Source organism: Sturnira hondurensis, unplaced genomic scaffold (assembly GCF_014824575.4).
Source record: "Sturnira hondurensis isolate 20B ecotype Veracruz unplaced genomic scaffold, ASM1482457v3 Scaffold0009719, whole genome shotgun sequence".
Lineage (NCBI taxonomy): Eukaryota > Metazoa > Chordata > Mammalia > Chiroptera > Phyllostomidae > Sturnira > Sturnira hondurensis.
In genome coordinates this window covers 847357-862919 of record NW_028082350.1, presented here as the reverse complement: position 1 = coordinate 862919, position 15563 = coordinate 847357, and the positions used below count along the sequence as shown (strand labels likewise).

General features: G+C 38.4%; 1 protein-coding gene across 3 annotated transcripts in view; it reads right to left on the bottom strand.

The window, feature by feature from the left end:
* GRAMD1C (GRAM domain containing 1C) overlaps positions 1–15563 on the bottom strand; it is a 102082-nt gene that overhangs the window by 23709 nt on the left and 62810 nt on the right. For all 3 annotated transcript variants that reach the window (XM_037057397.1, XM_037057398.1, XM_037057399.1), the window contains 3 exons: positions 10916–11034; positions 7627–7759; positions 4526–4688 (listed from right to left, as the gene is read on the bottom strand). In XM_037057397.1, the coding sequence (XP_036913292.1) occupies positions 4526–4688; positions 7627–7759; positions 10916–11034 (415 nt within the window). The remainder of the gene's footprint in view (positions 1–4525; positions 4689–7626; positions 7760–10915; positions 11035–15563) is intronic.

Genomic DNA, 15563 nt, shown 5'->3' with positions numbered 1-15563 from the left:
TGACTCCTCCACTGACTCCTCCAAGCCAAGTATCATTGTATTCAAAATTGTTTCTTAATATCACCCATTAAACAAAGAAACACTTCTGAAAAGTATACTTCAAAGCCAAATAATGTCCAAAAGAATACTACATTTCTCTGGGAACCTAATAATGATAATGAGGTTGAAAACTACTGGCAGCAAATGAAGCAGCAGAATCTGCTCACCTCTCCACAAAGTCCTAGGAAATATTATGTAAAGTAGCCCATGTTTGTATGGTGCTTACTACGTGTCATGCATTGTGCTAAGCACCTTACAAGTACACACTCGTCGTCTTCTCACAGCAATCCTGTGAGACACATGGGTCATCATTTCCATCATGTAGATGCGCAAACAGGCACTGGGAGACTCCACAATGCTCCACAGCTAATGAGTGATGAACTGAAATTTGGATTCGCTCCAGCTCCAGAGCACATACACTTAACCTCTATTTTACACTTCCAGGAGTTTAACTTAGAAGAATCAAAAAGAAAAGACAGCTAGATATAGGAGCCTGGTAAAGCACAGGAAATAGAAGAAAGCAATTCAAAATTTCAGTGATTTCAGGACTGGGGTTATTTATTATTTCAAGGATTACATCCCATCAATACAGAATGGAAAAGCATGACCAAAGCTCCCCCTACATCAGAAATCAAGCTCTAAAAATTATCTATTTAGAGCACCTGTCAATGTTACACCACGAGAAGCAGTCTGGGAAATAAAAGACAGACAGATCTAAGAATCAGAAAAACTCTTCCAGCTCTGCCTTCATTCCAACCATTGTTTTTTTTCTCATTAACTGATTTGTGTCTCTCTTTGATACTTTGATATTAACTACTTTGATACAGGTACACAGAACTTAGAGATATCAAGTAAATATTGATTTACCTTCTTTCTGCTAGACTATTCCACGGCCTTTTCTCTGTCTTGCCCCAGAGGTCTAGTGGTCCTCACATTTATTAATTAATAAGCATCAACTGATATTCTGATTCCTGTTTCTCTCTACATGGCTTTGCCTCTAATTCATCTTGCTCTACCAGAGGTAGATCATGGATTCCAGTTTTGCTATTCTTATGCACTCCTCCCCTGGCTTAATTTCCACCTAAGTTAGCTTACATTCTCTGCAGAAGTCACTTTGGTTTGGAAACCCTGTCGCACCAAGTTCTTACCCCAGTTATACAAAACTGAATTTAACTTTTATCATATGACACAGGCCAGGTGTCTCATGCCATGAGCTAGTTTGTCAGCTTCCACTCTCGCCTCTTACCTCCTGGGGCAGATGCTTCCCAGACTACCCATGGCATGACAAGGCAGGGTGGGAGAAAGAAGGAAACCTGACAGCAACAGAAATATTAGATCCTTGAAAAGACAACTACAATTTCCTTGTACTTGTGGATGTGAATACATCGTGTCAACTCATCTCCACTTGCGAGGAAACTCCTAGCACCTCTCGGATGCTCTGAACTCCTCCCCCAAAGTGGGCAAATAGCACAGGAAGTCTATCAGCAACGACCCTTGAGAGCAGCAGTCTTCAACCTTTTCTACCTCATGACATACATAATTACTAAAATTCTGCAGCACACCAAAAAAAATATTTTTCCTGACCTGAAAAAAAATAGGAATAATTTGATTCATTCACACTGGATAGCTATTGTTGTGCTGGCTGTTGGCATTTTTTTTTAATTTGACAACCAAAGGGAAAAGAGGTCAGGTATTACGAGTTTTAAAAATTCTCGCGGCACAGTAGCTGAAAATGGCTGCTCTGGAGAAACAAAGTTCTGTAGCTTTTTCTGTGAATTATTATATATCAAAGTTTTAAGTTAGTAATATGGTTTAACAGATTAAAACACAATGCTTAGCTATTGTGTTCAGCAGCTAGAATCCCAGAATCCATTTCCAGAAGTACAGAAATGTCCCTCAAAAAGGCACTCATCACTCTTGATGGGTTCTAAACTGCTTGGTGAGGATTAAGAGCATTCAAAAAGGAGCCAGTCAAAGCAGATTCTAGGCTGTCCATCTCTGGGTTCTGGTTAACCTCCACATCAGAGGGACTGTGCTAGAAGTTATTTCAGGGCTCCCTCCATGAGGTATTTCACGATGCTCTGCTCTGTTGATTCCTATCAAGTTTGCAGGGACCTAAAAGGAGTCTCTTTAATAGTCCAGTGCCTCCCTCCCAAAGATTATAGGCTTTATGTGGTAGAAAAGAAATCCTCTCCTTTTCTAACTCAACCTGCTCACAACAGTAATCAAAATATTATTTTAAATAAAGCAAGGTGTGGTTTAAAGTAATCTGCCATCTACCTAGCTGCCTCTAAATCCCTACACACATTTCCAAATTTCTTAGGATGATTTACTCGTTTTGACCTTTCCCATCATCTCCCCAGTTCATGAACTTAGGCATCTTCATCACCTCATAAGTTTCAGAAATAAAAAAATAGGTTCATTCTAAAACCCACTTAATACATTTTATAAGCCCAAGATTTTGTAACTTGCTTCGGGAAAGCAATGGGAGTACTTGACTTGTTATTGAATGATCATCTAATAAGAACAACAAAAGTCATCCCATATACCTGAAAGAAAAACAGCACAAACGGAAGGCTGAACATCACACAGAAGGCCTCCCTGATCTAAAACCAAACAGGATCTTTAAAGGGGCGCCAGCAAGGAGCAAATTGTGATGAGAGCCCCATGCAGCACAGCATCTACACCACTGTGGTTCTTTCTTTACTTCTAGATATGAACACAGCTTATATGAGTTTTAATATTACCCTTCATGTAACTTATCATTAATGTTAATTTTATAGGAACTCAATAAGGAAACTAACTACTTTTTTGGCAGTTTCTTTTCTTCTTTTTTTAATATATTTTATTGATTATACCATTACAGTTGTTCTATTCCCCCCCTTCATTCCCCTCCACCCTACACACCCCCTCCCCCACCATTCCCCCCTTTAGTTTATAACCACGTGTCTCAAGTTCTTTAGATTCTGTATTTCCCCTACTATTCTTGCCCTCCCCTGTCTATTTTCTACCTACCATCTATGCTACTTATTCTCTGTACTTTCTCCCTCCTTCTCCTCCTCCCACTCCCCTGTTGCTAACCCTCCATGTGATCTTCATTTCTATGGTTCCACTCCTGATCTAGCTGTCCTCTTGGTTTGCTTTTGTTTTAGGTGTGGTTGTCAGTAACTGTGAGTTTGCTGTCCTTTCACTGTTCCTATTTTTATCTTCTTTCTCTTATATAAGTCCCTTTAGCATTTCATATAATAAGGGCTTGGTGATGATGAACTCCTTGAATTACTAAATACTTTTGAAGCACCATTCTTATAAACGAGCAGGTGAGTAAAAGAATCCTTGCTTGGCGTCACTTACTGATCTGGCCACTGGGTGCCAGAGCAGATCTTCCTAAAGTCAGAGGTGCAGACAGGCAGGCCATAACTAACTCACACCCACTGCCCACCAAAGCATGAATGGGAAAAACACTAGGGGCCTAGTCACTTATAGGACTCAGTCCATTTAAAAAACTTCCCCTTGACTAATTTTTCAAAAGAACTCCACAACTGTCTTCTTAAAGCAATCTATGATTTCTAGGAAATAGTAGCTTTTTATTTGTTTTTAAGAGCATGAATTTAGTTTTATTAAAGTTATTTCAGTGTTCCCAAACCAGGGTCTAATCTGATTTGGATTGGGTTTTCATCGATTTTGTCTTGGTTGATTAAATTTGGATTTGATTTTAGATTTGGACTTGATTTGAACTGGATTTAGATTTGACTGGGATTTAGTTTGACTTTTCCTGGGTCTGGTTTTCACACTAGTAAAGACTTCAGGGGTTCTCAAAGCAGGTCTAACGTGAACAGCAGCTAGGCTAGTGCATGCAGTGTGTCCTACAGATCTGACCTACTGTGATGTCCCCAGTACTGTTCGGGCACCGATGGCAGGAAAGTGGGTACAGAAAAAATCTAGACACTGTTCCAGTTCCTGAAACCTGAAAAGTAGTCACTACCTGGAATCTGTCCTAATGTCTCCCTAATCCACTGGCTTACAGTTTTTAAAAAAAATTCCTTATAATGCCAACCTAATAAGTATGACAAGCCTCAGATTATTGGTACTTAAAGAAAGTAAGAAGAACATGATTTACTATAGTTTGTTGAAGTAATTGCTATGTTTCTTTTATTTTTGGTGGTTGAAAGAAAGTATAATTATAATGTAACAAATTTTATTAAGATTTGCTTTTTTGTTGCTGCTCCATCTCCATTGATTTAGGGTTTGGAATTTTAAAAGCTAAACGTGATGAAGATTTTCAAAATCAAGGCTTTTGGGAAGTGGAGATGGGTTAGACTTAGCAGCTTCTTCCCCCTGTATTTTATTAACTCCCATCCTTTTTTTGTTCTTTATTGAGCGAGACTATATCTAAAGCAACTAATTCCAATTTACACACAACTAATACAAAGATTAACATTAAAAGACATAACTGAAATTTCATTAAAATTTATAAGGAATTCTTTACCTTCATCAACAGAATCTGAAGTACTGCTTTTATCCAGAGAAAGATACTCATTTTTGTTCAAGTCCAGCGATTTTGGCGGCGCTCTGCTTAACCTCTCTTCTGAGGTTAGGAAAGGACTCTTTTTGATCTGTTTCTCACTTTGAGCTTCCTCTTTCCCTAACTCCTAAAAGGCAAACAGTCCAGTTAAAAAAAAATACATTCTAGGCTTAATTTTACAGTGAGGTCTTTAATAATAAAGACACCAAAATGCTACTCTTTGAAAATTGTGTTTGTTACGTTTGCATCACATTTGCAATTCAGTCCACAAAAAACTGGTAAACAATATGCATTATTGTAGAGTCATCTTAAACAGAAATGAACAATAAACTTATAAAGAACATCATATAAAAAGAACTCGCAGAGAATTGACACCATGTGAATCACTTTAAGCAGAAGGGAAAGAAGGCAGAGGGCAAAATAATTCAGTTCTTTGGGGTCGGAAAGGAGAGGAGTAAAAAACCCAGCTAGTTTCCCCAGACAATACCTGCCCCATCATCTCAAAGAAGAAAACTCACCCATCTCTCAAGACCAGTAACTAAAGGGAAAAGAGAAAGAAAACAGAGAGATAAAAGTCACATAAGAGTATAGTGGGGGACAGAGGATTAAAAGGGAAAATTAATTTCACTGCAAACTCACAGCACAATGGTCCTTGCTGTGAAGGGACTAAGGGACTGGGCATTAAAATATATTCACTGTATGAAGCTATCTACATTTTCCGGGGATGGTTTAATAAAGATACGTATTTCTTATTAGCCATTAAAGTATGAATGCTAATAGTACAGAATGCTAGTGCTGTTAGTATTCAAGGTGAATAGTACTATAATTAGGCTTATTAGAACAGTGTAAAAAATATAAACTATACAGCAAAGTACTTTCTTGCATTGTCTGTGTATAAGCAGATGAAAGAGAGCAAAAGCCATAGATACCATCCTTATACTTCCTGCCCATGAGACCTTGGAGCACACTGCACAGCAGAAGCACCAAGGGGGACACAGGTTTCCACTGGGCATGCAGAAAGCAGAATGATAACTGGGATTAGGACACAATTTATTAAAGGAGTAGCCTATCCTGGTCAGAATATTGATTCTTCAAGCTTAGGTTACTGCTAAAATCAAGATTTGATTTATTTGGGAGTTCCACACTACAAGGCAACATGCTTATTTAGTTGACCCAGCTTGTCTTTAACAGATGTTAAGTAGAGTAAATTTCCGCACATATTTCTTCTGTTGTTCTAATTAAGACATGGTTCCTATTAGAAAGAATATAGATAGATACTTATAGGAAAAGTAACAGTCACTATCTTCAAGTAATTCGCATCTAGACAATTTTTATTTCTTTTGTATATTTTTCTATATTTCCTAAATTTTTACAGAGTATTAATTTTATAACTTAACAAAAATCTGTTTTTGTCTTAGAAAAATATTATTTCTGACATCATGTTATTTCTAACTTTTTTGGAAGTAAAAATGAAATAAAGTGACATGATATTTGTTGACATCTGAGAATCTCACCATAGTGCTCTTAAATGCAAAAGGTTAAAAAAAAACAAACCAAACTTCTATATTATATTTCTAACCTACAGACATCTATACTAAATATCATTCCTAAAACAATCTTAAATCAATCCTAAAACAATCTTAAATCAATCCTAAAACATTAAACTGTCCCTTTGCATTCCATTCCCTTTCCTTGGGAAAAAAATGACTTCCTTTAGGGATGAAACTACAAGCAAGAACCAACCAGTTAACTATTCCAAGTGGAGGTACAGGAGACATTGTTAAGGAAGGTGTAGGAATGACTCAGATTAAAACTAGTAGTTTTGAAAACCCAGTCTTCAAAGTCAGACTTTTGTAAGAGGATGAGCAGACTGCAAGAGATTCCCCTGTCCTGCTACCTCCCCAAAATTGAGTAGTGTGGTTTTCTCAGTGAACACACACAAAGAAAATAGCATCTAGAATCACCTCCCTTGTACCAGTAGGAAGTTCCTCAGGGTCACATAAATACAGTCTGTTTCAATGTTTTCCAAATGTTTACTCATAGGAGATGCTGGGAGCTCCATGGGAGAAGGCAGAAAAGGTCCATTGCTGGCCACACACAGATTCACCATCACTTGTAACACCTTATGGTTACTGAGCACTTAATGTGTGTCAGGGACTGTTCAAAGTACTTTCACATACATTAATTCATGCAATCTTTATAAATACCCCTATGGCATATTATCATCCTCATCTTCTAGAAATTGAGAAAACAAAAGCACAGAAAAGTTAAATAATTAAGTTAACTTAAAGTTATACAGCAAACGGCAGAGGTAGGATTCAAAGCTGATGGCTCTGCTCTAACTGAGAATCCAGGGTTTGCCTCAATCCCGCATCCCCAATCAAAACAGAAGCTCTACCGTAGCTGCAAGCTTAGCACTCAGACGCGGTCTTTAAACACCATTCTTCGCTAAGAGCTATGGCTCATTAAGAAAATGGTTGACACAGGATGGAGGACAGAAAGTACACAAGATGTGCCTGGGCATGTTCTTGTACCAGAAAGAAAGGAAGCCATCAGAAATTACCGATCACTTCAAAAGGACAAAGAAGCCAATCTGAAAGGACTCAGAAGGGGCCATCTGAGCACTAAAAAAAAAAACACACTCCAAGTGATATAAACTCATTGAAATTTTTTAAAAAATCAGTGGGCTTTTAATGATACCTGGAAAAATAAAGGAAGGAACTGACTAACTAGGAAACCCAGTGACTAACTGGGTGCGCCTGCTTTAGCAGTCAGCCTAGAAGCTTCTACTGTTACTCGAGCCTGCTGCACAGGGTTCTCATCTCCCCTTTCAAAACAGATTCCAGCACACACACTCCCTACTTGGGGAAAAACTTCTGCTAACTATGAATATCTCCATCTTAACCTCTGCTACTCAGAGACTTGAAACTCTTCTCCCAAAACAAAGGAGCAGCCTGACGTCTTGAGTTGGAAACATTCTGTATACTGCACTCTTACTTGACCTTGTGTTCTGATGAACACACAGCAGCATCAGCCATATTTTTAAAAGGGTGTCACACACTAACCGCTTTTGGTGGATTTCCATCAATGGACTCTGTTTCTGAAACCCGATTAACTGATTCACGGGTAAAACTGATAGACTTGGATGATTTTTCATCTCTCTCCCCACAGTCATCCACGCTGCTCCTTTCTGGACTTCTGTAAGAAACACACCATTATGGAAACATAAACAAGGTCATACAAATAAGTGAGTTAGTCTCTTCACAGAGGTCCTTCCCATTATAAAGCATTTTGACAACAAATGTTTTTTTTAATATTTTATTTATTTATTTATTTTTAGAGAGAAGGGAAGGGAAGGAGAGAGCGGGAGAGAAACATCAATGTGTGGTTGCTTCTCATGTGTCCCCTGCTGGGGACCTGGCCTGCAACCCAGGCATGTGCCCTGACTGGGAACGGAACCGGCATCCCTTTGGTTCACAGGCTCGTGCTCAATCCATTGAGCTACACCAGCCAGGGCACAAATGGTTTTTAGTAATGTAACAAATAAGCCTCTACTTACAACATGCCATTTTCTTAAATCATGTGCAAACTGGCTGATTTGCACAGCCAATTTGAAAGTAAGATAATGCTAATATGAGATTGCATAAATTTCAGTAACCATTATAAAATTAACCAAATACAAGTGGCCATAACTAATAAAATGAACATTGCTTGTTTAAATTTCAGTTATGGACATGACAATGCTTTGAAAGGCACAGGGTGGATGTTTGAGTTGGGTGCTGGTCAGCACTGAAGACAGTGTAAGGCCTCCTTCCCTCTGATTCAGTCCTGGCTGAGATGGCGAACCCTCCCCAGAATGGAAGCCCCTGATATCTGAGCACAGAGCCCACCAACCCGTCCATGCCCCACTTCTTATTTCTACGACAAAGGTTTAAGGTACAGCTTTCAAATGGTCATCAGGACAAGACTAGAATAAATGTCCTGGGGCCTGCTCTTTTTTTCTCTCAGGGAGCAAAGAGAAAGGGAAATCTATTAAATACAAAAGGAGCACAACCGATCTAATTTCCAGTGCTTGGCCTTATTAAGAAATTGTTATTCTGTGTAATCTCTGCAACACATACACTTAAAGCTCTTCTAAAATAAAGTAGCAGCCTGACCTTTTAAGTCATATTATCCTGAGGAAGGAACAGAAATGCCAAAGGGCCTTTCAGCTCTGTTCTCTTCTATCCAAATAATACCTAGGTCTGCTACCAAGTCACTTTTGGCCAGGCGAGCAGGGCTTAGAGGGAACCAAAGGAAAAAAATGGCTCCTTGTGACTAACCCATGAGCCATGTGTCTGAACTTGAGGATTTTAAAGATGGAGTTGGGTTGGGAAGAAATAAAGAAAAAAGGAAGAGGGAGAGTGAAGGAAAAATTGAAAATGAAGAGGATGATGGAAAAGCTGAGGAAATAAAGGTTAGAGACAAAGATACTTCTTTCACAGACTGGTAGAATGGGAAAAGGAGTAGAAGGTGGAATGAGGATCCTGCCACAGCTTTTCTTAGAAAGCACTCAATCACAAAGAAAGCAGCATCTTTTCTGGTGACCTTAAGCTGCTTCATACCTTAGAGTGTATAAAGCAGCTGGTCAAAAATATTTATCTTTTTTTTCTTCAAAGGCTAGAAACTTTTTGAGTTGGCAGGGGCCTTGGAGATCATCTAGTTTAACTGCCTCATTTCACAGATGAGTAAATTGAGGATCAGAAAGTCTAAGTGATTTGTGTGAGGTTGCTCAGCTGCTTGGTGGCAGAGTCCACACTAGAATCCAGATTTTCTTTACCACTATCCAAGCCTCTTTGCATTGTACCAGTTGCTTTTCTACCCAACTCCAGTACCTGAAAGAAGCTAATAAACTTGACAAGCGATGCAATAGAAATTTTTAACTTTACAGAAAACTAATAAAATATGCACATGTAACCATGTAAAAAAGGCTGTAAAATACTGATGCTTAACTAAACATTATAAAGAGGATCAGCATAACTAAGAAACTAGATAGTATAAAAATTCTGTAGACATATCAAGACTTTTGATTTTGATTTTAAGATCTGCTACAGAATTTTTAATGACTTTTATTAAGTTATAATTTACATGCCATACAATTCGCTCCATTGAAAGTGTATAATACAGTGGTTTACTGAGTTGTGCAACAATCACCACTATCCAAGTTTAGAACATTTCATCACCCCCAACGAAACCCTGTACCCATTAGCAGTCACTCTCATTCTTCCTCTGCCAAGCTCCTGGCAACTACTAATCTACTTTCTGTCTCTGTGGATTTACTGACTCTGGAATCCATTTTATATAAATGGAATCATACAATATGTGGTTGTTTGTGACTGGCTTCTTTCATTTAGCATAATGTTTGCTTTAGAATTATAATATATTGTCCTCTCCTGTTTTTACTACTGCTATGCCCTCAATTATCATTACACAAAATGCACTTTTACTTGTACAGGTTAATAAAAATGTCCACTCTTCCATATGAATTCCCATATTGATCAGTCAAGAACAATATCACTCTACTCTGAATTTATCACATTATCTATTGCTTCATTTGGCCCTTATCATTTTCAAACTTGTATTACAATTGTTTGCATTCCCTACAGTACTATAACTCCTTTCATTAATGTATTCAATATTTGTTGAGTACCAACTACATCTCAAGCACTATGCTAGGATATCCTTGAGGAAAAATTGTAGTATCTGCATATCCCTCAAAATACCTATCAGCTGCCTTAGCTGGTGTGGTTCAGTGGATTGAGTGCCCAACTTGCAAACTGAAAGGTCACTGGTTCGATTCCCAGTCTGAGAACATGCCTGGGTTGCAGACCAGGTCCCCAGTTTGGGGTATGAGAGAGGCAACCAGCAGATGTTTCTCTGGCACATTGATGTTTCTCTTCCTCTCTTTCTCCCTCTCTTGCTAAACAAATAAATAAATAGATAGATAGATAAAATCTTTTTAAAAGTTCTTAAATAAAATGGTTTAAAAATTAAAAAAATATCTACCAGCTAATTTACTTTATTGTTACCAATAAGCATACAGATTTCACTAAGTACCTCTCCAGATCCTTAATTTAAAAAGTTTATAAAACCACGCTTTAAGCAAATCCTATGTGACACAGTTACAGAGACATATTTCCTTATATGTCTTGTATTTGCTTACCGATTTAGTAAACTATTTACTATCCATCAGGGAGAATGGAGGCAAATTTCACCCAAGAGTGAATTAATAGAAGTTCTGAATTAGTAAAGGTTACAATAATTCTGCTTTGAGTAATAATTAAGAAGTCTTGACATTTCAAAACATTGCTGTACCTTGGCTGCACATTTTCCTCAATCGACAGGGACAAGCTTTCCATCTCTTCAGCATTTAAACCTAGTTCAGTGCCATAGTTCTGCTGCAACAGCTGCCAGAATTCCCGTCTGATCAAGCGCTAAATGACACAAAAAAGTAAGACAGTATAATACCCTGATTCAAACATGTATTTTGAATTATTGAATAAAAATGACCTGTTGTGCAGCTACCAGATATATAACTTGGTAGTTATGTGACCTTAATAGACATCAACTTTCCATAGCTATAAAAATACGGGTTAACAAAACTTACCTGGCAGAGTCCATGCTGGGAATAAAGTACATTAATATATACGTTATGATATGATAACTACTGTAAATTGAAGGAAGGATGTTTAAAATTTTCTTTTTATAAAATGATGTGTTCATGGTTTCCAGCGATTACTAATCTGCAACTTGAATTCTGCAATCCAACCAGTCTCCCATGACCACCGAACCACCACTCAGAGTTCTGATCATCAAACAGAACCCATCCTCTGAATCTATAATATATATCTGCATATTTTAACCATTTTAAAAACTTACATAGCAATAAACTCTAATTATATATTTTTTAAAATAGAAAATGTAAGGGGTTGGAATTCAGAATATTTTTTATTTATTTTTTAGAGATTTTATTTATTTATTTATCTTTAGAGAGAGGGGAAGGGAGGGAGAAAGAGGGAGAGAAACACCCATTGCTTGCCTCATTCACACCACCCCCCAGGGACCCAGCCCACAGCCCTGACATGTGCCCTCATGGGGAAGAGAACTGACGACCTATTGGCAGGCAGCACAATGCCCAACTCACTGAACCACACCAGCCAGGGCTTGATTTATTTTTAATGTAGCCCATCTCATTTTTTCATCAGAGGTAACATATCAGTATTGAAATAATTTAATGCAAAAAACTCACATTACATAGCAAAACAAAAACAAAAATAGTGTGATACCCAATGGTCTCATTTCCAGAAACATTTCTAATGATTAATCACATGATTAAACAAGGTAGAGGGAAGCAACACTTGAAGCAACTGTTGGCAAGATTCTTTACCTCTTATTTATACAATAGATATTTACTTAGAACCTCTCAAATGTTATTTACTCCACTAGATGCTAAGGAGGATAAAATGCTCTCGAACAGCTTACAATACAGTTGAAAAAACCCAGGAGACTTTTATGTCAATTAAATGTGACAAGCTGTATTATTATGTACTTAAGTCCCAGTGGAATCAACACTGTAATACTACTGTGGGTTTGGGTAATCAGAGAAGGCTTCACATTGGAGAAAGGTCTTCCATTGAAATGAAAGGAGGACATGAATGGGGGAGATGGAGAAATGAGAAAATTTTGGAAAAGGAAAACCAACATACAAATATGGAATAAATACATGATGAACCTAATACTTGTTTTGAAGTCATTTAAGAGTTTATCAACCTACTGGAGTAAAAATTTTAAGTTGGGAAGTAGTAGAAATAAATATAGAGATTTAATGGAGCCAAAACATAGAGATGCCTTGAAATCTTCCCTTGTATTATCTATGGCAAATACCACTTCCCTGTTTTATAAAAATTATATTTTATTGATTATGCTATTACAGTTGTCCTGACTTTTCTGCCCTTTGAACCCCTCTGCCTAGCACCCTTCACCTCTTCAGGCAATTCCCCTCACTATTGTACACGTCCATGGGTCATGTATATAAGTTCTTTGGCTACTCCATTTCCTATACTGTACTTTACATCCCCATGGCTATTAGGTAACTACCTATTTGTACTTAATTCCCTCATCTCTTCACCCTCTCCACCTCCCACCTCCCATCTGGCAACCATTAAAATGCTCTCTGTATCCAGATTCTGTCTGTTCTTGTTTGCTTAGATTTAATTGTTGAAAGATATGGTTTTTTTGCCATCTAATTGATCATAGTTTTGATCGTCTACTGTTCCTGAAATAAGTCCTTTTAACATTTCTTATAATAATGGTTTTGTGATGATGAACTCCTTTAGTTTTTCTTGTCTAGGAAGCTCTTTATCTGCCCTTTGATTCTAAATGATGTCTTTGCTGGGTAGAGGAACCTTCACTGTAGGTCCCTGCTTTTCACGACTTTGAATATTTCTTGCCAATCCCTTCTAGCCTGCAAAATTTCTTTTGAGAAATCAGCTGACGGTCTTATGATGTGTCCTGGAGCGGGCCTCTTTGCATCCATCTCTTTTGAGACTCTCTGTGCTTCCTGGACTTGCATGTGTATTTCCTTCACCAAATTAAAGAATTTTTCTTTCATTATTTTTTCAGACAGATATCTGATTTCTTGCTCTTCCTCTTCTCCTTCTGGCACCCCTATGAGGTGAATGTTGAACTTCTTGAAGTTGTCCCAGAGGCTATTTATACTATCCTCATTTTTTAAAATTCTTTTTTCTTCTGATTGGTTGGTATTTTTCCTTCCTTATGTTCCAAATCATTGATTTGGTTCTTGGCTGTTTCTACTGGTTCTTACTTCTACTGTTGTTTCTCTGTAAATTGATCCTTATTTCAATTAGTGTATCTTTCATTTCTGACTGGACCTTTTTTATGCTGTTGAGGTCCTCACAAAATTCCCTGAGCAACGTTATAACCAGTTTTTGAACTCTGCCTCTGATAGATTGCTTATCTCCATTTCTTTAGCTTTTTCTGAAGTCTTGATCTGTTCTTTCATCTGGGACATGTTTCTTTGTCTCTTCATTTTGGCAGCCTCCCTGTGTTTGTTTCTATGTATTAGGTAGAGCTGCTTTGACTGTGTCCTGGTAGTATGACCTAATGTAGTAGGTGTCCTATAGGGTCCAGTGGCACAGCCTCCCCTCTCACCAAAGCTGGGTACTTAAGGTGCACCATTCCTGTGGGTTGAGTACACCCTCCTCTTGTAATTGAGCCTTGATTGCTGCTGGCAGATCAATGAGAGGATTTACCCAGGACAGTTAACTGTAAGGATTGGCTGTGACCACTTACCACCAACCTCTACCCTCCATGGAGGATCAGTTGTGCAGGGGCTCCAACACAGTCTGTAGCTGTCCATTGGATGTACTGGCTTTGGGGTTTCCTGAGTGATGCAGGCCAAAGGCAGCCCCCATCTGTGTTTTGCCCAGAGCCACCGTGCCTGAGCTACAAAGCAATCTAAGATGGCTGCTACCTGTGCTGGGCTTGGAGATTCCCAGGTGAAGCCACGCTGCTGCTAGTGTCCAGCCTGGGGCTCAATGAAGCCATCTGTTGTTTGCGAGAGAGAGGATTTAGCAAGTTGTGAAGCATGAACCAAGACTAGCCACTCATATGGAAAAGCAGCTTGGGTGGGCCCACAAGTTGGGTATGGCAGCTCCTCTGGGGATCTCCAAGGCAGGTCAAACAGTGTTAGCCAGGTTGATGGGGTCTTAGATATGGCACAAGCTTGCCGGCTCTGCTGGGGGAGGGTTTAGAAAAGGTACAATAGCCTCTGCTCACCTTGATGCAAGACACTTCAGTTCCTCCCTGTATGTCACTGGTGACTTTCAAGCTGCTACCCTGGTACTGGAGCTCAGAGGGAGTGACTCTGAATAAGTGAGTCCATGTGTGGGTTCTTTAAGAGGAACCTCAGGGCTTCCACCATCTCAATCCCTGCTGGTTTTCGCAGCCCAAAGTTGTGGGGACTTATCCTCCTGGCACTGGAACCTTAGGTGGGGAGCCTAGGACTCCTTGTTTCCAAGATATCTCCCCCAAATTTTTACCCACTGCGCATGGTTGAGAGACTAGCTTGTTCTGCATCTGCACCCCTCCCACCAGTCTCAATAGATGTAGTTTCTTTAATTCTGTAGTTGTCAGACTTCTATTCACCTCAATTTATGACAGTTCTGAGTGATGGTTGCTCTATATTTTAGTTGTAATTTTGATGTGATTGTGAGAAGAAGCAAACCACATCTTCCCAAACTGCCACCTTGACCAGAAGTCCTTCCACTTCCTTTTTTATTTCTCCTTGTTTCTCTGTCTAGTAGCTATGGCATCTTTGTTTGTTACATTATACTTGATGAACTTCATTATATTTCATGAAACCTCAAATAAATTAAGAATATTCTGCAATTTAGACTACTAGTTCCCAATTTGCCATGCCCAGAGTATTAAGATTCCGCAAGAGTAGTTGATGAAAATTCAGAGAATATTATCAGTATTTCAAAAGCCAAAAATATCCAAACAGTTACCTACAATAAAGTTATTCAAGCTAAGTAAAACGTCCAGCCTCTTTGTTTGGGGCTGTATTATATTAACCTAAAGTGGTTATGTCAGACTGATAATAAATATTTCTCATTGGAAATAACATACAACTAATAAACAATAATGTTCTAACATTTTATTCTTTAATATACAGCACTTATTTGGTGGACAAAAAGTCTTTTGAAACATAGTGTCCATAGGAAAAAATAATCAAAAGGATTGCTCCCGGTAGAGAAAGTTAAGGAACCCCTGTCCATGATCCTAAAGGTATCCCCACTCATTTCTTCTTGCCTCCCACTCCAGAAGAGCTATTTGTGAACTTTTTTCACAAACAGCAGTTAGCTCATACTAATAAATTAACTCACTTTTCCTAAGACATTATCATTGAAATACTTTTAGTATCATAAATGGATGGTTAACA